The sequence below is a fragment of the Aptenodytes patagonicus genome, unplaced genomic scaffold, assembly GCF_965638725.1.
Source record: "Aptenodytes patagonicus unplaced genomic scaffold, bAptPat1.pri.cur scaffold_43, whole genome shotgun sequence".
Taxonomy (NCBI): domain Eukaryota; kingdom Metazoa; phylum Chordata; class Aves; order Sphenisciformes; family Spheniscidae; genus Aptenodytes; species Aptenodytes patagonicus.
The window spans coordinates 385495-410265 of NW_027472001.1; the positions used below are offsets into that span (position 1 = coordinate 385495).

A 24771-nucleotide genomic window follows, 5' to 3' on the forward strand; every position below is an offset into this window, starting at 1 on the left:
GTAGGAAGATTGCATAAAAAAGCCAATTGCAAGGGCCTCTACTTGCTACTGTTTTTCTCAGACAGCACTCTAGGAAGAAACTAGCTTTTCCTGCTAGTTTTGCTACAGCTTCGTTACCTTGAAAGATGAAACTTCTTACTTCTGCTACTCCCAAACAGCCTCGCAGCCCAGCAAAACCATACTGCAGGGAGGAAACCTTCACCATGCAAAGATGGGCACGCCACGGGAATACGTTACTCTCAAAGAACAGACTCTTTCAACCACTCTTCCTCTTGCTTACCAAAGTTCTGACACTGTTAGAAAACAACAACAACAACAAAGCGGGGTTCTCATTCACATTTTATTGAGCCCGTTATATCAGCCATTCAACAGTAGGTCCAACTCCAGCCCGAAGCCCAGAATAAGAAATGCCATCTTGAAGTTTCTGGAAGAAGGAAGGGCTTTGAAGCGGCAAGACCAGAGAACATTCATGAAGGCACTGTCGTGCAGGTACGCATCCCTGATCACAGACCAACTGCACCGTTACCTGAGTAAGTGATGCGCTCAGCTAACTTGCAGCCAGTGACGTCTGGAAAAGTAGCGCACGGTCTCTTGTTCATTAGCGCCGAGCACGTTGGTTGGAATTGGGTCTGCGAAGAAAACCATATGCAGTTAGTCTGGTTTATTCGAGTACATTAGGACAAGCCCAGTTCACGTTTACGAGGAATCACAGCAGGTCCCACCTGTCCCTGCAGACCCCAACACCACTCCTGTGCAGCATCCCGAGGAGCAGTAAGCGCAGAACAAGAAACCTTCCTTCAAAATAAGGCCCACAGCCTGCTCGAAATTTCAACAAGAGGCACAGAGCACCAGCTGAGAATAACCTCTGCTTTAACTATGCCGAGCTCCGCCGTCTCCATAAGGAGATCAGCTTCCAAATGAGCCCTAGCCCTAAAAACACACATCTTCCCTAGGGCAATGCAAGGTAAACACCAGAGCACAGGGACACCTGCTCATTCCGTTTAAGCTGATGGGGAGAAGGACAGAGGACTAGAAAGAGAAAAATAAGGCGAGAGAGGAGACAGGGGAGCCGAGAAAGAAAGACAGGTACAGGGAAAAGGCTAGAGAGATGGAGAAATCAAGAGAAATCGGGATGAGGAGCCCTGCAGAGAGATGGAGGAAGAAAAGGTACGGTCGGGGAGCAGGACAGAGGCATGGGGGGGCGGCGGGAAGGAGAAGCAGAAGGAAGGGGGGATAGAGAAAGACAGGGACAGGGAGTGGGGCATACAGGTGAAGAGTGACAAAGAAGGACAGAGAGCAGGACAAAGGGACTGAGAAATAAAGAGAGGGTCAGATTCGGACAAGGAGACCGAGAAGGGGGAAAAAAATGGCAATGGGCTGGAGCACAGAGATGGGCAGCAGAACAAAAGGAAAGAGAGACAGGGACAGGGGCAGGGAGCAGGACAAAGGGATGGAAGAGGGAAAAAAAATAGCGATGTGCTGCAGGACTGAGATGGCGGCATTAAAGAATTGACACGGGGAGCAGGCCAGAGTGACAGAGAGAGAAAAAAGGAACGGGGAGCAGGACAGCACTGGAAGAAAACAAACTGTGACGGGCAGCGGGACAGAGAGGCGGCCGGGGCAGCTGCAGGGGGCGAGCGGGGCTGGGGCGGCTCTGGGAGTCGGGGAGCCCGGTGCCTGTGCCTGGGGGGGCGGCGGTCTGTCTCCGTCTCCTTCCCCGCCACAGTTCTCGGGTCACTCCCAGGGCTGCCCCGGCTGGGCCCGGCTCCAGCTGACCGGGAGCCCGTCGTACCGGGCAGTTTGGAGCCCCCCCACCATCCCCGGGCAGCCAGCGGGCAGCAGACATCCCCGCACCCGCACAAGGGCCTCGGTCACCTCACCGGTGGCCCCAGCCCTCACCTCAGCTGGGCCACTGCTGGAGCACAGACTGCACCTCCCGTCACCAACAGGGCTGCCGGGAAGCTGAGGCGGGGGGAATGACAGCTCCCGGCATGCCCCGGGACGGAACATGGTCGCCCGGCAGCCCCGTGCCCCAGGACTACAGCTCCCGGCATGCCCCGGGACGGAACATGGTCGCCCGGCAGCCCCGTGCCCCAGGACTACAGCTCCCGGCATGCCGCGGGGCACGCCTTCCTGCTGCCTGACCCTGCGGGGACACCGTCCCCCGGCTGGGCCCCGCCCCCCCGCAGGCCCCATGGCTGCCACCTCCGCGGGGCTGCCCAGGCCCTGGAGCCCTGGTGGAGCAGGGAGGAGGAGGAGGGAGGGACAGAGCGGCAGAGAGGGGTGGGGCAGGGCGGTGGGGTGCCCGGAGAGGGACGGGAGACGGACAGAGGGACAGGAGCAGGACAGAGGGACGGGAGCAGGACAGAGGGACGGGGAGAGCAGGGGGAGCTGGGCAGGGAGTGGAGAAAGGCAAACTACTGGTGAGGAGCGGGCAGAGGGATAGAGCGGGGAGGAGATGGAGGGGGAGGGGACAGGAGGGTGCAGGAGTAAAAGTAGTGGTAAGCAGCAGGAGAGGGGGACAGAGAAGAAGAAGGGCAGGAAGGAGGACAGAGGGACGGACTGTCACAGGCAGGGTGAGGGAGCGGGCCAGGGGTCAGAGAGAGGGAAAAGGCACGAGGAGAGCGGAGTGAGAGAGATGGGGCAGGGAGCAGGACAGAGGGGCACAGGGGAGAGAGAAAGGGAGAGGCAGAGACAGAGAGCGGGACAGAGAGCAAGAGAAGGATGGGAAACAATCCAGAGAGACTGAGAAACAGAGGGATGTGGATGAGGACAAGGAGGCGGAGAAGGACAGAACAGCGATGGCCTCCAGGATGGAGACGGAGGAAGAGCAAAAGGCGATGGGGAGCAGGACGGAGGCCCAGAGGGGAGAATTCGCCAGTGAGCTCCTGCCCATCTCAGTGAGCACAGCGGTAGCTATGCCCGCAATTTTGAGGTCTGCCACAAACCTACAGGTGCCTCAGTGCGAAGCGCGGAAGGTAACCTCCGGATGCAAACCCTTCTCCTGCCCAAGCCCTTGGTAGGCAGCCAGAGGGGACGAGCCTGAGGAATTCTGCCACTAGAAGGAGTGCTGCCAGCTGGCCGGGAGGGAGGAGCGGATGTATGACCTGCCTGCGTGCTGTGTCCCCACATTGTTCCCCAGTGTCTGCGGCGCTGCTTATACACCGTAATTGTAGAGTTTTGCTGCAGACGCTGACTTGGGGGCAATGCTAGGCAGAAGGGCGTGTTGTTTCCAGTCCCCCGACGGGTTCAGACAAGGCAAAACCTTTGGCGATAGCTGTCCCAAGTCCCCTCGGCATCTGGGGCTTTTCCTGTCACCCCCTGCCTTTTTATACAGGTTTCTCCTCCCCTTTAGCTGGGGAAAGATAGGGAGCAGCAGTCGCTGGCTGACCGTACGTGGGTGGTGAGGAACAAGAGCAACAGAGAGGGCCTCTGGTTTTAGAGCGCCTCTGGTTTTAACGTGACCTAAAATCAGAAGCGTCTTCAATCACGAGCGACTTCAATCAGTCCGCACCGGGACCTGCAAGAGAGCTGTAGCCATCACTGCTGGAGCAACAGTAGCCCTCCACAGCAACGAAAGACAGCGTCTCTTTCCGTGCCTCAGAAAGAAAGGCCCGACAACAAAGGCCATCACTGCTGGAGCAACAGTAGGCCTTGGTGCAGGCCGGTGGTGAGGGCACTGCCTGCGCTGGGCAACTCCCCGCTCCCCTTCCCCTAGGGACCAGCCAGCCCTTGCTGCTCCTCACAGGAGGGACTGTTGGCTGGCCGCCTGCATGCTGCCGCATGCTCTTCAGATATGGCCCAGCAAGGGTCCCTGGTCCCTCTCCACCTCCTGTCTCCAGAAGAGAGAGCTCTGTCCCTTCCTTTTGCTGCAGCAGCAGCTCCCAGGCCCTTCTGTCCCAGCTCTCTGGTGTGAGAGCTGGGCAGGCAGGCACACAGAAACCTTCCTGGCTTTTTTTTGTGCGTGTCGGAATGTCACGGGCAGGCACCGGGTGTAAGTGTTTTGCACGAGTCACTTCTGCTTGCTTTTAAGACCCTTTTTTGGTACTGGTCTTTCAGGGAAGGCTTATGCAGGCGAGAAGACAACCTCTCCTGTAGTGCTGAGGAAGGGAGAGAAGGCGGCAGGCAGGTTTCCAGCATCATGTGCTCGGCTGTGAGCCGTCAGCAGCAGGATGGCACGGGCTGGCCTGAAGCCCCTTCCCGGGGCTGGTGCTCGCTTCCCCATTCACTTCCCAAGGCAGAGGCCAAGTCAGAGGGGCACTGAGGGGGCTGCGCAGACCACTGTCCCCCCCAGCATCACTGTCTCCCTGGCACCCAATCTCATCCACCCCTTGCTTTGACTGAACAGGGAGAAGAAGAGCTTTGGCCTCCGCGGGACCTGGTGGTGCTGGCTGGTAGCCCTCCTCCCCTTCACAGTCCTGCTCTTGGCAGTGCTCGTGCTTCTCCGGTAGCACGCTGCCTGGCCCATGGCGACAGCTGACGGGACCGTGGAGCCCGGTGGAGGAGGGCTGTTTGTGAGCCAGGGTTCCCAGCCTGGGGAGGTTTCCTCGCCACACGAGAGGCTGCACAGCTCTCGTGCCAGTCCCAGGAGGCGCAGCACCTCCTGCTGACTCGCTGCGAATGACCCCTGCCTCCTCTGGCATCGCCCTGGGAGAGTGGTGGCACTTGGGCCTAGTGCTTCGGCACAACCGAGAACGCGGTCGTGCAGCTGCGTGAGGCTTGATTGCTGCTCCACCACGGTCTCTCTGATGGCTTCCGCTCTGCCACCTGGCAGCTGTGGGGCAGCCTAGGTATGTGCCCTGGCCTCCCTTTCCATTGGGAAACCCCGGCTGCCGCCAGGGATGAGAGGCCTGGCTCCACGTGCTGGAGCTCTCGCACAGCCCAGGGAAGAGGGCAGCTCAGGAGCCGCTGTCTCTGCCAGAGGCAGGCCACCGTCCATGACAGGCACTGTGTGGATGGAGGGATGGGAGAGCTGGAGGGCTCCCCTGTCTGAGCTGGGGCAGCGGGGGGCTTGGGGAGGGATCAGGGGAGCAAGAAAGGAGCGAGCCTGCTGGGAAGATGGCGACAGGCTGTGTAGCTGCAGGGGAAGGACCAGTGGTAGCAAAGAGCTGTGTGTGCCGGCGGCAGCTGGTCCTTGGGAACGGGGGAAGCAGCTGGAAATTCAGCAACAGGTCGCTGCAGGAGCCTCCCTTCGGCACTGTCCTCGAAGAAGTGGGGTGGCGCTGGCCGCCTCTGAGTCGGTGGCTCAGCGTCAAGGAGGGAGCCTGGGTCACGGTGGCAGCTGCTCAGCAGGCGATGACATATGGAGGATGTCACTGTTAGCTGATTGTGTCGCTTGAGGACAGCTGACGGGTAAGCGATGAGCTAGAGAGGAGGCCACTGCTGGGTGACTGTGAGCACTCCCGTGAGGGCAGAGGGCCAGTCGTCCCGCACAGAGGCCCCGGGCTCACTGTGCAACTCGCACTGTGCGGTGAGGTCCTCGTCCTCCTCCCAGCGGGGCACGGCCATCTTCTCCTGAGGTACCCCGTGTGCCACAGGGCGCTGACAATGGCTTCTGCCTGGGAGAGGAAACATCACCGCTCAGGCCTGGAGAAAGCAGCAGTTTTCCTCCCCAGACTCCTTGCTGAGGTCTCCCCCAAGAGCGACAGTCAGACTGTCCACGGAGTGTTGCTCTTTGCAGATATTTCAGGTGGGGTGACACGAGCCGTTTTGGGACACACCGGGCCCTTTGGAGCCCCGCCCCTGCCCCTCAGGCAGAGTGGCCATCTTGTCACTGCTGGGATGCCCAAAGAGAGCGGGATGGGTTATCTTGGGTGGTCAACCACAGCTGCCACCAGCACTGAGCCGGGGCATGGGAAGGTGTGACCTACAGGCTCTCGGGCCAGGCAGCGTGGAACTGGCTGCCAGGTCCTTTGGCCCACGTGGGCATTTCCTGACTTCTGGGTGCCCGTGTTACAGGTTTCACTGCTCTGACGGAGAAATTCATCCAGAGGAGCGGCGCAGACAGAGGCACCGATGAGCTGGCGCAAACCCTCAATTACTACCTGTGTGACATTTTGGAGGGTAAGAGCCATGCTGCAGGACTGTCTGGCATCGGGCCGTGAGGCTGCTCATGGAGGGTGGAGGCAGACCTGCTGGGCAGCCTGGTCCTGCCTCCTTTGAAGGGCTGGAGCTTTCTGTGGCCCGGAGGAACAGGAAGAGCAGCCAGGGTCTCCTGGCGAGTCAGGACCAGCGCAGGTCCTTTCTGCTCCCCACTGTGGCTGAGGAGGCACCCGCTTTCTCAGCAGCCACCTCTGTGTCTCTGGCGTGAACACCCGGCTCAGTGATGCGTTAGGGCCCAGAGCAGGCTGAGGGCATCCAGCAAGTGCCAGCGCGAGAGTGACCTGAGGGTGCTGGCACTGACGTGTGTGTGCGTGTGCGAGACCCTCACGAGCCCCTTTTCACAGGGCACATCTTGACCCTTCCGAGCTGACCGTGAGCACATTGTGGCCACCCCTTTGGCAGCACTTGTAGAGCAAAGCAAGAGAGTCCTCAGGGATGATGAAGGGTGTGGAGCATCTCTCCTGTGAGGAAAGGCTGAGAGAGCTGGGACCGTTTAGCCGAGAGAAGAGAAGGCTCAGGGGGGATCTTAGTAATGTGCCTAAAACCTGAAGGGAGGGTGCAAAGAGGACAGAGCCAGGCTCTTTCCAGCGGTGCCCAGTGTCGGGACCAGAGGCCACGCCACGGGCACGCACTGAATCACAGGAGGTTCCCTCTGTACGTCAGGAAACGCTTTGACTGTGAGAGTGACTGAGCGCTGGCACAGGTTGCCCAGGGAGGTTGCGGAGTCTCCCTCCTTAGTGCTCCTCTCTGGGCAGAGGGGCTTGCTCCGTGGCTTCTGGAAGAAGGTGTCCACATGACTCTTCCTTTCCTTCCCTCTGTCCACAGAGATGCTGATTTTTGGAGGAGACATCTTGAAGTTTGCTGGTACGTACTTAGGACGACGATGCCCACGTCTAGTCATCTGCAGCATTTAACTGTTGTGGCGGCCATTTGCTCTGCTCTCCTTCTCAGGAGGCTCTGTGCAGCACCTTGAGCCAGCTTTCTGGCCAGGCATGCACGCCGCCCTTTCTCCAGGCTTCTCTTTCCCCCCGGGCCTGCCTGCGGTTTGGCTTTGGCAAGGGCTGTGGCTCCCCTCACTCTGCCCCCACTTGTAGGGCCCTGGGCTGGGGGTGGGGGCAAAGAAGCGCTGAGAGGAGGAGACCGCCTAGAAAGCGCAGCCCAAAGGTGTGTGTTGGGGTGGTGGTGAGGGGCAGGGAGGCCCTGGTGGTGGCGGAGCTCGGGCTGCCAGGCTGCGAGGCGGGGAGGATTCCCTGGTGTGCTGCAGCTGCAGAGGAGCGCTTGGGGCAGGGGGTGCCACCGCTGCCGGCTGGCTGCTGCTGTGGCTGGCCCGGGAGAGGAGAGGTGTCCCGGTGCCATCGTCCTGGAGGACCATGCCCTCCCACAAGCCCATCTTCCTCAGCACATTGGCCGGTTTCTGCTGTCCCTGCCACTGAGCGTAGGTCGGGGAGAGTCAGGTCTCAGCAGAGCCTTTACCTTCCCCTCGCTTTCCCCAGGGGATGCTGTGCTGGTGCTGTGGAGAACAGGACCCCAGGAGCTGGCTAAGACCATCAGCCTGGTGCTGCAATGTAGCTGGCAGATCCAGAAGAAGTGTGGGAGTCGTGACACGCACGTGGGTCAGAAGGTCCAACTGAAGATAGGTACGGGCGCTGTGCCAGGCGCAGATCCGTGGCACTCTCCCGTGCCATAGGGTGCTTCTCACGGGCAGGGAACGCGGGGATCCCTACTGGGGCTAGTGCCAAAGGAAAGCATGTCCTGCGAGCATTCAAGGGGCCAGCTGTAGTCGGAGTGGGGATGGGAGACCAGGACTGCTGGCTTTGCGTGCGTTTGCAGATGCAGAGGAAGCTTAAAGGCAGAGCGGGTGTCAGATCAAGTATTAGGGTCTTTGAATGCCTGCTTTAGCACAGACGTCTGCGGGAGGTAGTTCTCCTTTCCTTTTTTTCAGGTGGGGGCGGCTTTGCATCCTTTCCCCTGCTGGATTCTCCCCTGCCTTTCACAAAGAGCAAAGGGGAACTGCTTTGCATGCGGCTGTGAGAAGGGCTTTGGCAGGCTGTTGTGTTTTCTCAAGCAGACAGCTCCAACCTGCCTGCACGTAAACGGAGCAGGCGGTGATCAAGCCCGCTGGTTTGCTGGGCTTCTGGGGCAGGCAGCTGGGCAAGATGCCCGGCACTCTCAACACATTGTCAATGTCACCTTTGCTTGTCTCTTTCTAGACACCCGTTTCAGGGACCTGTGTCAGTATCCCCCCGAGTAGGACGGAGGACGCCCTCCCCTTCCATAAAGCCCGTCTCCCCACTGGGCTTCAGATTAGCTTCTGACCAGCGGAGATGCTGGGGACTGTAGAGCTCAAAATGTTCCCTGTGTCAGTTCTGCTTCTCCCTCTCTCTCTCTCTCTCTCACCAGGGATCTCTGCAGGGTCCATGAGCCTCCTGACTGTCGGAGACAAGAGGCGGCAGTACTTCTTGATCTGCGGCCAGGCCCTGGGTGAAGTTTGTGAGGCTGAACAGCTTGCGAATGCAGGTGAAGTTATCCTCTCAGCCACCTCCTGGGAGCTCTGTGAGCAGCACCGGCTCAGGACCAAGCGTCTTGCAGGCAAAAGAGCTGTGAAGGTAGGTGGATGGGACGGCCTCTAGAGCGATTCCGAGGGCCCGGACCTGGGCATGAATGAGGGAGGTGTCAGAAGGCCGAGGAGCTGAATGTGGAGAGAGCTGTAGCTGTGAAAGCGGGCAGGCAGCTGAAGCTCTTGTCCTTCCATCTCGGGGGTAACGGTGGGCTGGGCTCGCTTGGTTTGAGGGGTCGGGAGGCACTGGAAGGGTTTTGGCCCCACCAGCAATGTCCTCTGTGGGTCATGGAGCTGTTGTTGACAGCTGGGGGATGCTTGGGTGATACCTGCCCAGCTCCGGTGCTTCTGAGGAAGTACTTGTGTCCCATCCAGCCAGGTGGGCTTGTTGTGCCCTTTTCTGGGCAGTGACGGTGGAGGGCAGGCTCTGTCCCCTGGACTCCTGGGGAGGCCAGTGGCAGTGCTTTCATTCTGTGTGTCTCCAGGTTACAGGCATGGATTGGATGTCTTGGTCAGAATGCCAAGACGCTTTACGCAAGCTTGTACAACGCTCAGTGAGCCACGGCTTGGAAGGGGAAGGTGGGTGCCAACTTCACCTTGTTCTGTGATTGCCCGGAAAGGTGGGGCCTGGCTGCTTCAGGGGCCAGAGAGGAACCACCTCCGCCCTCTCCCCCCTTTCGGATAGCACTCCTGCTTTTGGCCCTCCTGTGCCTCAGCTGGGGCAGTCGCTGCTGCTGCCTCCTCCTTCCAGGGGACAGCTCTGCCCCGAGCATCTGGAGGTGGCAACATGAGCAAACGCAGAAGACTCTTTCTCCCCCGTTTCCAGCGCCAGCCCCTGCTTTCCAACACCTCGTAGTCCCATCCTCCCAGCAACCAGCTGCATTTTCTCTCCTCAGGCGCCATGAGGCCTGCTTTTCTCTTGCCCAATGATTATGATGCGGAGGAGGTGCTTAGGCAGTACATACCAGAAGCTGCTCTCAGGAAGGTACGGCCAGGCCGCCACTGCTGGGGGCTGCATTTTTGGAGGGTAGAAGAAGTGGTGCATTGCAGAGATGGAGTCTTCACGAAGACAGACAAACAAAAGAAAATGCACCCTGAGACAACAACGCGGGGAAACTGAGCCAAGGAGCACCGGTGCTGCACCATTGTGTGCGTTGTCCTCAGAGAGACACGGGTGGCGGGAGGCGGGCTTCTGTCTCTCTGTCTTTTCCGTGGGTATGGTGCTGGAGGTGCTGCGGACATGATGGTGGCATAAAGGGGAGATTCCACTGAAGTCCCTAGAGCATCCCTGAGGGTCGGCCCTCATGCCCATACCTGTCCCAAGATGGGGTGTTACCGGAGCACCTTTCTCTCCTTTGTCATTTGTGTTATGATTCGGCATCTGCCTGCCGCAGGCTGGGCAGCCTGCCGGCCGTTTGCACTGAGAGGAGGATTTATCCCTTCCTCCGGTAGTACCTGCTATTGCCAGTACGCCTGCCGTCCCTCGGTATCTGGTGTGGGCAGTAAGCCCCCAGGAGAGCAGGCTGGTGAAGCCGTCGTGCTCTTGTCTTCCAGCTTGATGACAGCGTGCCGCTGGACCTCTTCTCTGAGCTACGGCCAGTCACCAGCCTCTTCATCCAGCTGCGGCTGGCTGAGGATAAAACCACAGTGGAAGTCTACACGATCCTCCACAATGCCAGCAGGATGATGCGAGAAATCCTCTGTCCTCACAAGGGCGAACTCAACAAAGTCCTCCGGTTTGATAAAGTGAGTGTGGGGGAGCAATCGCCTCCCCCCACGCTGAGAGGGTGGGCAGTGAGCAAGAGGGAGAGACTCCCTCTTAGGCATTGTAGCAAGATGTGCTGCATCTGTCCTTGGCAGGGCTGCACGTTCCTCTGTGTGTTTGGACTCGCTGGAGAAAAGCTGCCCTACGAGAGCCTTCACGCCTTGCAGAGTGCTATTCAGATCTTCAACTCGTGCTCCACAATGCTCGGGGAAAGAGAGTGAGTGTGTGGCGGGGGTGAGGGGGGTGCATGCTGGCTGGGACGGCGCAAGGGGGCTTACCAGAAAGAGACGTGCCTTCCAGCTTGCCCTCCCTTGTCCCTGGCAGGAAGGAGGCAGTGCCCTGAGAGGTGGCAGGTGACCCCTGGGCTTAGCCCACGGCAGCCAGGCCGAGTCCCTCCGAGCACACCCTGCTAGCCACCGCGCTGGAACGAGCCCTCGCAAAGGCGAGAGGCTCCTTGGTGTCAGAGGCAGGCCCTTCTGGGTGACTGGCCCATGACCAGGGATGGGGCCCAGCCACCTGATCTCAAGATGCTGTCATGGCAGGCGGTGCCATCGTGGGCGCCTTCCTCCCTCCCTCCCTCTTTGCTCACGAGAGGGCTGTGGCCTTCTGCAGGTCGCAGCTCAGGGAATGTGGCCTCAGGGGAAGTGTCCAAAACTTGCTGCATGCGCTCTACCCCTGTCCCTTGTCCCTTGCAACCCGGGTATGTTGCGCCCCTGAGCTCTCCAAGTCCCCGAGACCCGTGCTGGCAGGGCAGGATGGCAGGTGGCCCAGGCTAGCGCCGAGGGGAGGTGCGGGAAGGGATGAAGCCGGGCGGGCTTCATGAAGGGGCGCTGCTGAAGCCGCACTCTTTCCCCGTGTGCCAGGGCAGTGTCTGTTGCAGTTACCAGCGGGACGGTGTTCTGCGGACTCACTGGCCACCCTGTGAGATATGAATACACAGGTACGAGGCGTGTGTCTGAGGTGCGGGAGGCTGTCGTGGGCCTGCTTAAGCATAGCAGTCTGGAAGAGGAAGGTGGGCTGGGAGAGGGCTTGCCCAGCAGCCCGTCAGGAACGGCCCAGGCAGCTCTGGTCCTGGCCTGGGGCGGGAGAATGGGCTCCGTGGCCGGTTGTTCCCCTGAGTTCTCCTGACCCCGCCGTGGGGTTGGCCTGTGCCGGAGGTGAGGCAGCCATTGGCCTGGAAGGGTGCCGTGGGGCTGGTGGCACCGGCACACCAATGCGTGCTCTCTCTTTCTCTCTCTGGCAGTCATTGGCCAGAAGGTGAATTTGGCAGCCCGGATGATGGTGCACTACCCCGGGCTGGTGTCCTGTGATGCAGTGACCTACGCCACCTCTCGGCTGCCCCCTTACTACTTCAGGGAGCTGCCGGCGAGAGAGATGAAAGGCCTTAGGCATCCTGGCACTGTCTACCAATATGTGGGGATCCCCGAGGAGAGGTGAGTGTCCTCTGAGAGGGCTGGATGAGGGGACGGTGGCACCGAGGGTGCAGCCTTGGCCAGCAAAGAGGAGTTCTGCAGAGAGAGACCAAGCTGGTCTCCCTTCCCTGTGGCTGAGAGGGTCGGAAGCCCTCGCGTGGGAGGCTTTTTGCCTTTCTCCCCTGCTGTCTCCTGCTGGCTCTGTCCAAATGGCTTTCGACTGTGCTTTCCGTGCTGTGCTTGCTCCAGCCCATGCCCTGGTAACGCTGACCCAAGGAGGTTTTTGTCCCAGCTGCTTCTGAGCAGGAAGCTTTGGGCCAGTCCGGTTCCCATGGGGAAACGTGGACCATCGGGACACTCTTCCTCATGTCTTCCTGCTGAAATCTCAGCTCTTCCCCCAGGCCAGGAGTTGACCCCCTCTTTGGATGAGGGTTTGAATGTTAACATTGCCGTCTCTTTGAAACTACGGGAAGACTTGAGCCAAAGGTGCCAGGTGCTTGGCATCCCAACCCGTTCAGTGACACAAGTCCTCCTTTCCAAGGCACTTGTTTTTCTTGGCCAACGTGGTAAATGTCTGCTAGCCAACAGCACACCCTGGCTTCTCTCGCGTGTCTCCGATTTCTCTGGGTATGGCCTCTGGTGATGGACTCTCGATACGTTCTCCTGCCGCGCCGTGGCCATTGGGCTTCTTTATGCTTGCAGCTGTCCTAGCGTGCAGCTCGAACGTTGGCTAGGGGAGCGTGCAGGGGCTAACACGCTGCTCGAAAGAAAAGCAGGTACCCGAGGAGCAGCACGTCCTGCCCCTCCCTGCCAGGCTGCTTCTCTACGTCCCTTGGCTTCTCACCAGCTAATTGACTTGTGTTTTCTGTTCCCCTGTTTCTAGCATATTTGGCATGGCTCTTACCAAGAAGAGGTCCGAGTACGTCCCATTGCTGGGTAGGTGGAGAACGCCTTGCTCTTCTGAAGCCGTTTCTTCCCCTTGGTAACTTTTAGTGCCACGCTGGGAAGGGAGAAGCTTTTGCCAGGGACGGTGTTGCCTGCAGCGGCCCTAAGGAAGTGCCGCCTGTCTTGGTCACTACTTGGCTGATATCTTTGGGGTGGAAAGCAGGGTGAGGCGCCTGGTGCTCCCTGCCGTGCTCCAGACCTGGTAGGAAGGTTCCTTTCAGCTATGGAGCTGCTCACCCCCTGGGGGCTAAACTGATCCCTGTCTTTGGGATCAGGAAAGAGATTTCCTTCTGCCAGACTGACAGAGAGTCTGGGTGGTAGGTTCTCCCCCTGGTAATCCTCAGCGTTCCTTTCTTGGCAGCATCTGGGTGTAGATATGGAAATGCCAGGACACACGGGATGCCTTTAATCACTCGGTGTCTTGCCGGATGCTTTGGGCCTTGTTATGGGTTAGGCCTGGTAGGCAGCTCAGCCCCACAGAGCCGCTCGCTCCCCACAGTGGGATGGGGAAGAGAATCGGAAGGGTAAAAGTGAGAACACTGGTGGGCTGAGATACAGGCAGCTTAACAGGTAAAGCAAAAGCTGCGCACGTGCGCAAGGCAGAATCGGGCACTCGTTCACTGCTTCCCATCGGCAGGCAGGTGTCTAGCCATTCCCAGGAAAGCAGGGCTTCATCATATGTAATGGTGACTTGGGAAGACAAGCGCCATAACTCCGAATGTCCCCCCTTCCTCCTTTTTTCCCCCAGCTTTCCTTGCTGAGCACAGCATCATATGGTATGGCAATAGGCCTGTGGTCAGTTGGGGTCAGCTGGCGCAGCTGTGCCCCCTCTCAGCTTCTTGTGCACCCCCAGCCTGCTCGCTGGCGGGGCGGCGTGAGAAATGGAAAAGGCCTGGACGCCGTGCAAGCGTTCTTCAGCAATAACTAAAACATCGTTGTGTTATCGACACCAATGTTTGGTCGCAAATCCAAAACACAACACCATACGAGCTATTCCTGAAGAACATTAACTCTAGCCCAGCCAAAACCAGTACAGGCCTGAAGATGCTGCCTTAACTCCCGGGAAGCGCTCTGTGGCTCGTGGTACAGCAAGGAGATGCTTTGAGCCTCTTTGGGACATAGCTGCCTGCAGCGACTCAAATCATCCCTTCCAGTCTTGTGCTGGATCACTGTGGGGAGTTGCATGGGGCCGGCTGAATCTCTGTGCCTGTGGGAGGGGAGGGGTGCGGGGCAGGGAAGAGGGCATGGGAGCCGCGCGGTGGGGCAGGCGGGCCCACTACTGCTCTGAGGAAGGCAGAGGTGCAAAAGCTGGGATGAGCGGGCGGGAAGGAGGCCTGGGTGCAGGCAGGCTGGCGGATGTAGTGGCGGGGAGGGAAGCTGTGGTGGAGGGTGCCAGCAAAAGGGACGGCTCTTTGCTTTTCAGCACGCGCCAGCAGCTCGTTTTCTTGTTTGTCTTCCCAGGTCGGGAGAAGGAGATTGACCTCTTTGTCAGCTGCTTGAAAGCCTATAAGGCTTTAGGAGAAAGGCACATCCTGGCATTTGAGGGCCCGATGGGCTCCGGAAAGAGCCACTTACTTACTGAACTGGCCTATTTAGGCCAGGCTGCTGGCCACAGGTACAGGTTTTTGACCTGCAGCTTTGGGACACTGCCCCTGCCCGTCCCCTGGCAGCCATGGAACACTCCAGCCCCTCTGCCAGTGCGCCTGGCCCTTGGGCTGCAGCCTCCCGAAAAAGCCTCCTGGAGACACTCGCTAGGAGCTCCTGCGCGCTCTGCTCCCGCCTCTGCCTCTTTGGGGAGTTGGAGGTGGCTTCTTGAGCCATGGCCTTTCCTCCTTCACCTCTGGGCCAGGCACAGACAGAAGGAAAGAGCTCAAGCTCAGTGCTTTTCATCTGACTCCAGACCCAAGAGACAGCAGGGCGGCCTGTCTCAGAAGCCCTGCTTGCCCTCTGCGTGTTTCCCAGAAGGAGCACTGGGGCAGAAAAGCCTTCCCGTGGTCTGGGAGGCAGACTGCTAAGGTCTGGAGCCCAAAGGCAAACTCACCGCTTGCTCCATCCTTGCCTCTTAGCCCCGTGAGTTCCTCTGCAGGGGGGACGTAACGAGACCTGGGCTGGCGCTGCGGAGACACAGGGCCTGGACCTGGCTCTCCCAGTGGCTTGGCAGCAAGTGCCCCTCTGTGCCCTTTCTCGTAGGAGGAGTGAAAAGCTTGGCCTTCTCTGGGAAGCACTTTGAGATGGGTGGCTGAAGAGCTCCCCCCAAGGGCATCTCCACCCCTTTTGTCTTAGAAGGCTTGGGCTGTTGGGGATCTCAGTCCCTTTTGCTTTTGCACGGCAGGGTAGTTGCCATGGAACTGCTAGAGGTCAACGTGAGGCAGTCCTTCTCTGCCATCCGTACGCTGACGGCCAGGGCCCTGGGCCTCCAGGACTGTGAACTGTGCAGTGACAGGCAGTGCATGCTGCAGACAAAGCTCCGAGGGACAATCGAAGAGAGCAGCTATTGCCTCCTCAATGACGTTTTCCTTGTCAAGGTGAGCGCGAGAGGCCTCTCTGGCCCTGGAGAAGGCCTTCTCACGAGCTTTTCTGGGTCTGGCGTCGGGTGGGCACGCTGCTGGGAGTGCCTTAGCTCAGGGGTGGGAATCGCAAGGGTCCTAGCACACGTTTCCCATTCCTGGGCCCGGGGGGCTCCCTGACTGTGGTGAGATCATGTCCCGTGCTGCATCTGGCAGTGCCCGGTGCCTTGTTCGGCACCCTGGAAGTGGCATTGGAGAGAGGCTGGTGCTGACCTCGTGCTGAGGTCACTGCTGTGTGAGTGCTCTGCTCCAGTCAGCCCAAGATTCCCACAGCCAGAGAGCCAGCTCTTCGGCCCACCCCCAAGCCCCAGCTCTGCCAGAGACCCTCAGCAGAGGGCCTTCGCTTTAGGCTCCAGGTGAAGTCCCCCCTGTGGCTCCTTGCGCCTGTGTTGGGGAGAGGGAAGGTGCTGAGGCCAGCAGAGGCGGTTTGCTCTGTGGTCTTGCTCGGTGGGTAGGTGTGCCCTAGCCCCGGAGTGATCTTTCTCCCTGACTCCTTTTCTGGCCAGTTTCCCGTTTCGGACAAGGTTCGCGAGATGCCTGAAAGTCAAAGGAAAACGGAATTGCACTCGACTTGGGCAAAAGTGCTAGAGAAGGTGAGCATTTCTCCTCCTTCCTCCTGGGTCGGAGAAGGAAAACAACCCTGCCGGCTGTGGGCTCTGCACCACAGCGTGTGAGCGGGTGAGAGGACCAGGCATCTGGGTTATCGCCATTCAGGGCCTGAGAAACCCCCCACCTCCTCCCCGCAGCCCCACAAGCACACCCAATAACTTTCCTCCCGCAAGGTGTGCCCTGGAGGAGGAACGATGTCTTCTGCATTCCCTTGCCCAAGCTCCCTCCTTCTGCAGGGCAAGTGATGTTAGGTGTGACCTTAAAGTCTCCAAGAAATTAAGAGTCAGTAAGCTTCTGAGCAGGGAAGTGGTTGGGGAGAGACATCAGAGCATCCTCTCAAGAGACAGAGGCTAAATCTCCTCCCCGGAAGACACTTGAGAATCCACCGGACTGCCCTCAGAACACCCTGCTTTTTTTCAGGCCATTGGAGCAGAATTTGGCATATTTGTCATCGACAATGCCCATTTCATCGACCCTGCCTCCTGGAGTATCATGTCACCCCTGCTCCAAGACGTCTCCCTCTTCACGGTCATGAGCTTAGCTCCAGGCTACGCGCGAACAGAGAGCTTTTGCAAAGCCGCAGCAGAGAACACAACATCCCAGCAGATCACCTGTCTTCACCTGGACGAGCTGAAACCTTCAGCCATGGTGCAGAAAGTCTGCCAGGGCCTTGGAGTGGTCAGCATCTCCAGGGATCTAGCGAGGTAAGTTCGAAGCAGGGGAGCTCTTCCTGAGGGCTTGAACCTATGCAGACCATGGAAGGGACTCACCTCCCCAGGAAAGGGAGCGCAGGGCCGCTAGAAGCATCAGTGCCTCTAGCAAGTACTGGGCACGGGTTGCTTTTTATGCCTCGCCCTGGCAGGTGGGAGCCGAGAGTGGGCAACTCCCTCGGCACAGAGCGTGGGAGGTGTCAGCCCTTCGCTGTTGCACAGGGAGGAAGGGAGGAAGGGAGGAAGGGAGGAAGAGTCCCAAGCCCAAGCGTGGCTGGGGTGTGAAAAGGCCTTGGTCTAGGTGGCCAGGCTGTGGGGGAGATTCCCCGGGGCAAGAGGTCTGCCCTGCTGCCAGAGAGGATCTAGGCTCCCGAGGAGAGGAAAGGCAGGGCTTGCTGCTCTGTGCTTTGGGCATTGTCCGCAATTCTTTTCCGATGGACTTCCGTGAAGGCTGGGGGTTCAGGGGGGCCCAAAAGCTGAAGCCAGCGGGAGGACCGTCCCTTTCAAAAGTGAGGTGTAGCTGTGACGAAGATGCTGGCTACCCTGCTATGCCCGAGTTACTCGCCGCCCACCTGAACTGTGTTTCACCTTACTTTCCTTGTGGGGGTCACTGCCGGGTCTGCTCCTGTCCAGGTTCCTGATCCAAAGAAGCTTGGGGGTCCCCTATTACTGCGAGGAGCTGCTGCGCTGCCTTTGTTGCAACGACATGCTCTTGTTCCGCAACCGGAGGCGGGGTGAAAAAGCAGAGGACAACTGGGAGAACCTGATCAGTAAGCACCTTTGCTGCTGACTAGAGAGTCGCTGTGGCGCGTTGTCTGCAGCACAGTCTTGCCCTGTCGTTCCCCCATGGATCTGGGCAGAGTCAGATCTTGCAGCAGTGCAGAAGTTGGTCTGGCGGAGGTTGTGGGCTCCTGTGTGCCTCGCTGTTGGGACAGCCAAAGCAGGGGCTAGCGAGTTCTGGTGGCTTGGAGGGGCCTAAATTCTTGGGGCGGGGGTTGGGGGGCTAAACCAGAGGGGAAATTGTTCCGGAGCACATGTGTTTCTGGTGTTCCTTAGGCATTCTAATGGGCACGTAATTTACCTTGCCCAAACGCCAGCTCGCTTGAGAACAAACCCCAGCTTGGGGTGAGGGACAGGCCCGGGAAACTTGAATCCAAAACCATAAATCCCCACAAGGGTGCTGGTAACGGAAGAAAACGGTGGTAATGCCACCGAGAGAGCAATGCCAGCCAGAGTGCCGTGGCCTTGGGAACAGCCAGGACTGACGCTCCGTTTTGCATGACCACCGGCAATTTCCCTGGCTGCGGACGTAGCGCTGTTGAAGGCAGCAATGCTGCTGCTTTCTGTCCCAGGGCGTTCAGTCGCCCCCTGGGAAGTCTGGAAGCTTTGACTGAGGGACTGTTTGGGAAAGCTGGTCTGAAGGCAGAACATCTTTGGGAGGGCTGTGCAAGGAAACTGTTTTGCTCTGCTTAATGACCCACGTTCAGCGCAGGCAGGTCAGCGCGCCCACACTGGCCCGTGTAAGGTGGGACTTGTCCCATCTCAGGTGAAGTTTGAAATGTTTGCAAGCTGCAAGTCACTTTGCAAATTGCCTTATTCGTGCTCTCCTGCTCCACCCAGCTTCTGCAGTCGAGGCTTCAGCCCTCGCAGCAACCTCGAGCTCCAGCGCGGGGAATGATGGCAGGGTCTGCATCATCAGACCAGACGTGAACCTGGAGAACACCATGCTGCCCGCCAGCTTGAAAGGTGAGGGGCCGAGCGCCGCTCTGCCGGCTCGCGGCTGTGCTGGGGCCCCTTCCCGGGGCATCGGCTAGAGGGAGGCTGGGCATCTGTGTGCTGCAGAGTCACCCTCTCAGCTTGGGGGCTCTGCTGGGAAGGTGGCTCCAGTCCAACCAGGAACAGGCCTGGGGTTGCGGGCAGCCCTTTCCCCCTCCTGGGCGTGGACCAGCCGTGAGCGTGCTGCCTGCTTTCCAACAGCGGGTAGGAGAGAAAAGCTTACTGGTGCAGCACTAAAATGGCTCCCTTTTCTCACAGAAGCAAAGCCTTTGCTGGGAAAAATCTTTGACTTGCCTCTGACTCGACTTTGAACGTGGCTTCTACCTCGCTATTCTCTTTTTAAGTTCCCCAGCTAGCGCTGGTCTCAGGGCACTTAATCCAAACCAAACCCGTTTTTTTTCTGTGGATTGCCACGGAAATTCCCCCGTAGCCAGGGGAGCTGGATGGGGGAACTGTCAATGAGTGTCTCTCCTCTCTAGCCATAGCCATTTGTATGAACCTTGGAGAAGCGTCATGCTAAAAAGTTGTTTTGTCCAAAAAAAAAAGACGACAACCAAAAGAAAGGAATAGTATCGTCTGGCCAAGTTAAGACAACTGTTGTGGGGAGCTCTGAGTCCACCTCTGATGTGGGGAAAGTTCTCTGTTCTCTCTGCGCACTACTCCAGATCTGGTAGGGCGCATCATGGGATGCGTGTACCTGCTGGATCCTGCCCTCCTCACCCTTGGTGGAGGAGCGTGCGTTTGAGCGTCTTGCTCTTCCCCAGGCCTTGTGGCCTGCGATTCCAACAGGAGCGGAGCCATTTTGAAGACGCCTACCCTGGGTTGCGATTGCCCAGCAGGTGCAGTCCCGAGGAGAGGAGGCCAAAGTCGACCCCGTTTCATGTGTTGAAACTTTCCAGCCTCTCCAGCCTCAGCATGGGGAACAGGCAAGAGAGAGACGTGTTGCTGCTTTTTGACAGAGATTGCGCTGGCTCAGCTGGACCGGATAAAGCCGCTGAAGCAGATGGTTTTGAAGTTTGCAGCTGTCATCGGGCCAGTGTTTACCACCCAGCTGCTGTCGCACATCCTTCCCACTGGCGTCAGGCCCAAGATGAACTGCTTGTTGAACACGTTGGTGAGCGACAACATCCTTAAGCGTCTGAAAAGCACAGAGGTGCCAGAAGATGTCCAAGATCCTACCAAGGGGCCAGCCACCTCTCTGCGGGCAGAGCGCGGTAAGTGGTAGCAGTAAGGCGGACAAGGGAGCTCCCAGCTGTGTCCCGGCGGGGCTCCCCAGGGCATGGTGCGCTTCCCCCCGCCAGTGATGGGTGGGTGGAGCTCAGGCAGGCATGGCTGTTCGGGATGGGTTGTTCAAAGATCTTACAAGTCAATCTCAAAGCACACTAGCTTTGCACCGGAGGGAAGTCCGCACCAGCCGTCCCAAGTGCCTCTGCTCCCCTGCCTCCAAGCACTGCTCACAGCGCAGGCATGGGAGGGCTTGTGGAATCCCTGACATCCTCTCCCAGCCGCCTGCAGCGTCCAGATCAAAGATGCCCTCCAGAGTGCCCCGGGGCCTTTGACAGGCTTTTACTCGGCTTTGATTCCCCTGTGGCCCAGGGCGGGAAGCTCAGGAGGCTGGGAACCGCCTTGCCAAGAGCGGGGAGAAAGCGCTGGCCGGGGCTTGCTTCGGCTGGCGGCAACATCCCCAGCTCCTGCCTGGAGTGCAGCTGAGCACTGTGTCCCCAGGGCTGTGCTAGCGTCAGCAAGGCGAGCGGGCCCTTTCTCCCCGTGCTGCAAGGCTCGGTGTGCAGCAGCGCTGGTTCTCTGCCGAGGATGTGCATGACTTTCATACCCCGGCTGGGACGGCCCTGAGCCCTGGCCCCAGCTCGGGCTGCCGCAAAGGCCCTTTGCCTTGCAGGTGTGGAGAGGCCCTCTCTGAGCAAGACGACTGTGGAGCAGCAGTCTGGCGTCCTGGCCTTCTGTGTCCTGCTGCTGCGAGAGGCTGCCTATGAGCTGTGGCCCGAGAGACAGCGGGTCGCCTTGCACTGCAAGTGTGCCGCCTTCCTGGAGCAGCACACGCACAAATGCAAGAGCTGCAGCCAAGGGGACTTTGTTGCCTTCCACCGCTTCGCCGTCACCAGCACCCAGGACGGAGGGAGCCCTCATGGCCCTGCTGCCCAGGGCGACTCCCGCAGCTGGGAGGCCTTGGTGCTTGCAGGAGAACAGCTGAAGAGGGCTAGGACCCACGGCACTGAGGGTATGCTGTGTACCATGCTCTGCAGCCCGGGCCCTCCTGGAGGCCAGGGGTGTGTGCTGGGGATCGGGTGGGAGTAGATCTGCTAGGGATGAGCCCAGGAGGTGAGGACGACCACTGCAGACTTTCCTCAGTCTGTTGGGACCCTTGCAAGGATCCTTGCAAGCCCGCTGGGAAGAGCAGCTCTTACCCCCGGGGTACGCGAGGAGGTGTCTAACCCCCTGTTTTCTTTCCAGATGCTGCAGATGCTCTGCAGCAGCAGCAGGCTTTCAGGGAGGAGGATTTTGGGTGAGCAGACAAGGTTTTGATTATTTTTGAAGCCAGTGAGCTCAGGGTCTCCAGAGGAGACAAAGGAAGCGGCAGCATTTGGCTGCCGGTTGTGACTCTAGCTTAGGGGAGAGGCTTTCTGTGCGGTGGGAGCTGGGAGGAGATGGCCACGGCGATGAGAGAGTGCTTGAGGAAGCCCGTGGGCTCAGAGTGATCGTCACCCTCCACTGGAGCAGCCCTTGCTTTGCAGTTCCTCCAGAGTAGCGCTGCAAACTCTGCAGGGGAGACGCCGCCCCAGGGACTCGAGTGCTTTGCCTGTGGGAGGTGACAGAAAGCCCAGCTTGTCTTTTTCTCCCTACCTACAAAGCACCTGTATGAGTCCTGCCTGCCCGTGGCCTCGTGCTCTGCTTTGAACAAAGGGCTTTTGATGCCGTCTCTGTGGGGAGAAGGACCGGTATAGGTGATGCCCGTGTATTCTGTGCTCTCTTCTTCCCCTGGGAACTGTCCTCTGACTAGTGTGGCAGGGCGGTTTCTGGCAAAGAGCAAACAGACAACTGAGCTGCCCAGCAAGACCGACGGGAAGCACAACGGCACATGTGAATGCAAAGCCATCGTGGAATCGGTGCTTGTGCCTTTGGCTCGCCACTACATGGCAATGGGCGATGCTGCCAGAGCCTTTTACTACCTTCTGGAGTGCGCGGCTGCCTACCTGCATGTCTCCAACAGCTACATGGTGAGTTGCCCTGCTTGCCAGGACCCACTGTGCACGGAGTCCTCTCAGTCGCCTGGCTCTGGGCAGGACAACTTCCCCGTTGCAAGAGGGCATGCCTTCGCGGGGCCTTGGAAGGGAAATGCTGGGTCAGACCCTGACTTCTTCCTCCGGTTTGCCTCTTCTGCGGCAAGAGACACAGGGCACTGTGCCCTTAGCACGAGGAGCATTAGCAGGGAGGCGGTCTGAAGGATCACTGGTGCCTGTGCTCTGAGCCAGGGTGACTGTGTTTGAGCGGGCATCACCAGGGAGAGAAGCAGGCTCTCTTAAGACAGATGCCAGAGGCAACGGGGGAGGACAAGGCTGGCCATGGGCTCTGCACCCACGCTCACCTGCTCTCTGTGTGCTTGCGCAAAGGCCCTCATGAAGCTGAACGAAGCGGAGGTCCTGAGGAGCTCAGTAGAGAAGAAAGTGAATGTGATAGCCCGCTTTGAAGAGGCCACCTTCTTCAGCCTCAAAGGGGAGGTAAAGAGACGGGGAGGTCTGGAGGGACCGCCTGGGGGACGCAGCTGGATGCCTTCCCCAGTTGCAGTGGATATCCCTGGCATCTCCAGCCACTGGCAGATTCCTGCAGTCTCTTGGGCAACTACTCCATATCGGGATGATTCCCTTTTCCTGTGCAGGTCTGCTGTCACATGGGACGCCTGAAGCTGGCAAAGAAAATGATCAGGAAGGCGCTGAGCCTGCTCAAAAGGCAGTTTCCCCGGACCTCCGTTGGAGCCTTTGTCAAGCCGCAGCTGGAAAAGTTTCAGTGTGCCGCTTATGTTGCCAGAAGAGCATCCTCCCTTCCGCAGGAGGCCCGGTAAGAAGCAGAACTGAGAACCCGGGAAGGAAGAGCCATTTCCTACCTGGTCCCAGGCATCTGGGCCCAGACCTGCCTAGACTTGAGGCCACACCTAACCTGACACATAGGCCTTAGCAGGACCGAGGCGTTAAGGACCGATGTGCGGGTAAAACAGGCAACGACAGAGCCCCACGCTCCCTCCCCTCCCTGCGCAGTCATGGGAACAAAGCACGCCTTTTGGTAAAAAGCAGCTTGCAGCCGGGGATGTGGCTGCTGACACGTGTTGGCTGCGGCAGGGGGTTGGTGGTGACTGGGAAGAGAGCGCTGTAAAGAGGGAGTAGAGGCTGAAGAGGGGCAGGGGTCTGCAGGCAGGACCGGGACATGGGGAAGGAGCAGTAGGTGGAGGTGAGGTGTGAGAATCAGGAAGCTCAGGGGCCGATACCCCTTTTCCTGCTGGTTCCCGGCTTTGCTTGCCCCCCCCCCCCCGGCGCTGTAGTGCCAACGTGCCCTCTCGAGCGGTCAGCTTCCCCCGGCAGCACTTCTTTGCCCCCTTCCGCTCTGGCAGCCCTCTCTCCATCAGCTCCCTTTCCTCCGAGGAGGTGTAACTGGCTTGTCCGCCGCCCTGCTTTCCCCCGGCCCTGTCCGATTTAGCACTGTACAGCTAGAGCCTCTGGGCCCAGCAGTTTCTCTTGTGTGGCAGGAGGAAGAGGCTAGCCTGGCTGCTGCGGCAGAGCTGCTGCCTTTCCTTACTGGAGCACCTCTTCAGCCTGGAGGGCACTTCCAGCGGACGGACGTTCTCCCGCCTGGCAGCGCGCATGAAGGCCAACACGGACAGGGCGGCAGACTCCTATCGGGCAGCAGACTCCCGCCACAGATAGACTTAAACCAGAAGGGTGGAGCTGAAGTCAGCTAATTACACATCTCCTCCATGATGACCTTTGTTGTTGGGCCTTTCTTTCTGAGGCACGGAAAGAGACGCTGTCTTTCGTTGCTGTGGAGGGCTACTGTTGCTCCAGCAGTGATGGCTACAGCTCTCTTGCAGGTCCCGGTGCGGACTCGTGATTGAAGACGCTTCTGATTTTAGGTCACGTTAAAACCAGAAGCCCTCTCTGTTGCTCTTGTTCCTCACCACCCACGTACGGTCAGCCAGCGACTGCTGCTCCCTATCTTTCCCCAGCTAAAGGGGAGGAGAAACCTGTATAAAAAGGCAGGGGGTGACAGGAAAAGCCCCAGACGCCGAGGGGACTTGGGACAGCTATCGCCAAAGGTTTTGCCTTGTCTGAACCCGTCGGGGGACTGGAAACAACACGCCCTTCTGCCTAGCATTGCCCCCAAGTCAGCGTCTGCAGCAAAACTCTACAATTACGGTGTATAAGCAGCGCCGCAGACACTGGGGAACAATGTGGGGACACAGCACGCAGGCAGGTCATACATCCGCTCCTCCCTCCCGGCCAGCTGGCAGCACTCCTTCTAGTGGCAGAATTCCTCGGGCTCGTCCCCTCTGGCTGCCTACCAAGGGCTTGGGCATGAGAAGGGTTTGCATCCGGAGGTTACCTTCCGCGCTTCGCACTGAGGCACCTGTAAGTTTGTGGCAGACCTCAAAATTGCGGGCATAGCTACCGCTGTGCTCACTGAGATGGGCAGGAGCTTACTGGCGAATTGCAGCTCGGTTCGGGAACGGCAGGATGGCAGGGGCTTCATTCAAGGAGCTTCCAGTTGCCTGCAGGAGCTCTGCATATGCAGATTTTCCTCTGGCACCCTCCTTAGCACAGAAGTTCCACGGCCACCACAGAAACATCGGGCATGCTGAGCTTACAGCTGTGCCACGCCTTCTGGCCCAGAAGCTTCCATTTCGTCACACAGGTGTTAAGCAGGACTGGGGTCCCTCTGGCTGCAGGTAACGGCCTCCCTGCTGCCAGCGGGGACCGTCAGTATGCGTGGCATCTACTACAGTGGCCAGTTATGCCTTCAGCTAGGAAGGCTGTGGCTGTGCCGCAAACAACTGCCTTCCTCCTTACGTTTCTGTCTTACAGAGTATGGAAATAGATGTCCAGCTGGCTGTTTGAACGGTGCAGGTTTTCACCGGCACTGGCGTGCACTGCTGGCCTCAGACTAGCTCCTTGCAAACTCCACCATCTTTTCCGTCCTTTCACAATGGTATATATATTGCAAACGGACACCTGCAAACGCCTGAGAGTAACATAAAGGCTTGGTGGAAAAGTAAAATAAAATGAAATAAAATAATCATATCTATTTGTCCATAGCCGCTTCTTCT

General features: G+C 58.8%; 1 protein-coding gene and 1 long non-coding RNA gene across 2 annotated transcripts; one reads left to right on the plus strand and one right to left on the minus strand.

The window, feature by feature from the left end:
• Positions 1-321: 321 nt before the first annotated feature.
• LOC143173291 (uncharacterized) lies at positions 322-1961 on the minus strand. Its single transcript, XR_012997521.1, has 3 exons — positions 1900-1961; positions 527-629; positions 322-424 (listed from the first exon to the last, which is right to left on the minus strand). It is a non-coding gene; the product is annotated as an uncharacterized LOC143173291 (long non-coding RNA).
• A 3097-nt stretch (positions 1962-5058) lies between these two features.
• LOC143173257 (adenylate cyclase type 10-like) lies at positions 5059-23441 on the plus strand. Its single transcript, XM_076363471.1, is given in 26 exon segments — positions 5059-5211; positions 5415-5531; positions 5533-5689; positions 5959-6063; positions 6928-6966; positions 7596-7739; positions 8503-8708; positions 9145-9238; positions 9556-9644; positions 10214-10405; positions 10520-10641; positions 11288-11364; positions 11668-11857; positions 12720-12772; positions 14243-14396; positions 15114-15306; positions 15855-15941; positions 16378-16661; positions 17301-17437; positions 18297-18413; positions 19403-19657; positions 20341-20679; positions 21468-21676; positions 22070-22177; positions 22336-22514; positions 23197-23441. Coding segments are annotated over 26 exon segments (3978 nt in total). The 3' UTR covers positions 23375-23441.
• The last annotated feature ends 1330 nt before the right edge of the window (positions 23442-24771 follow it).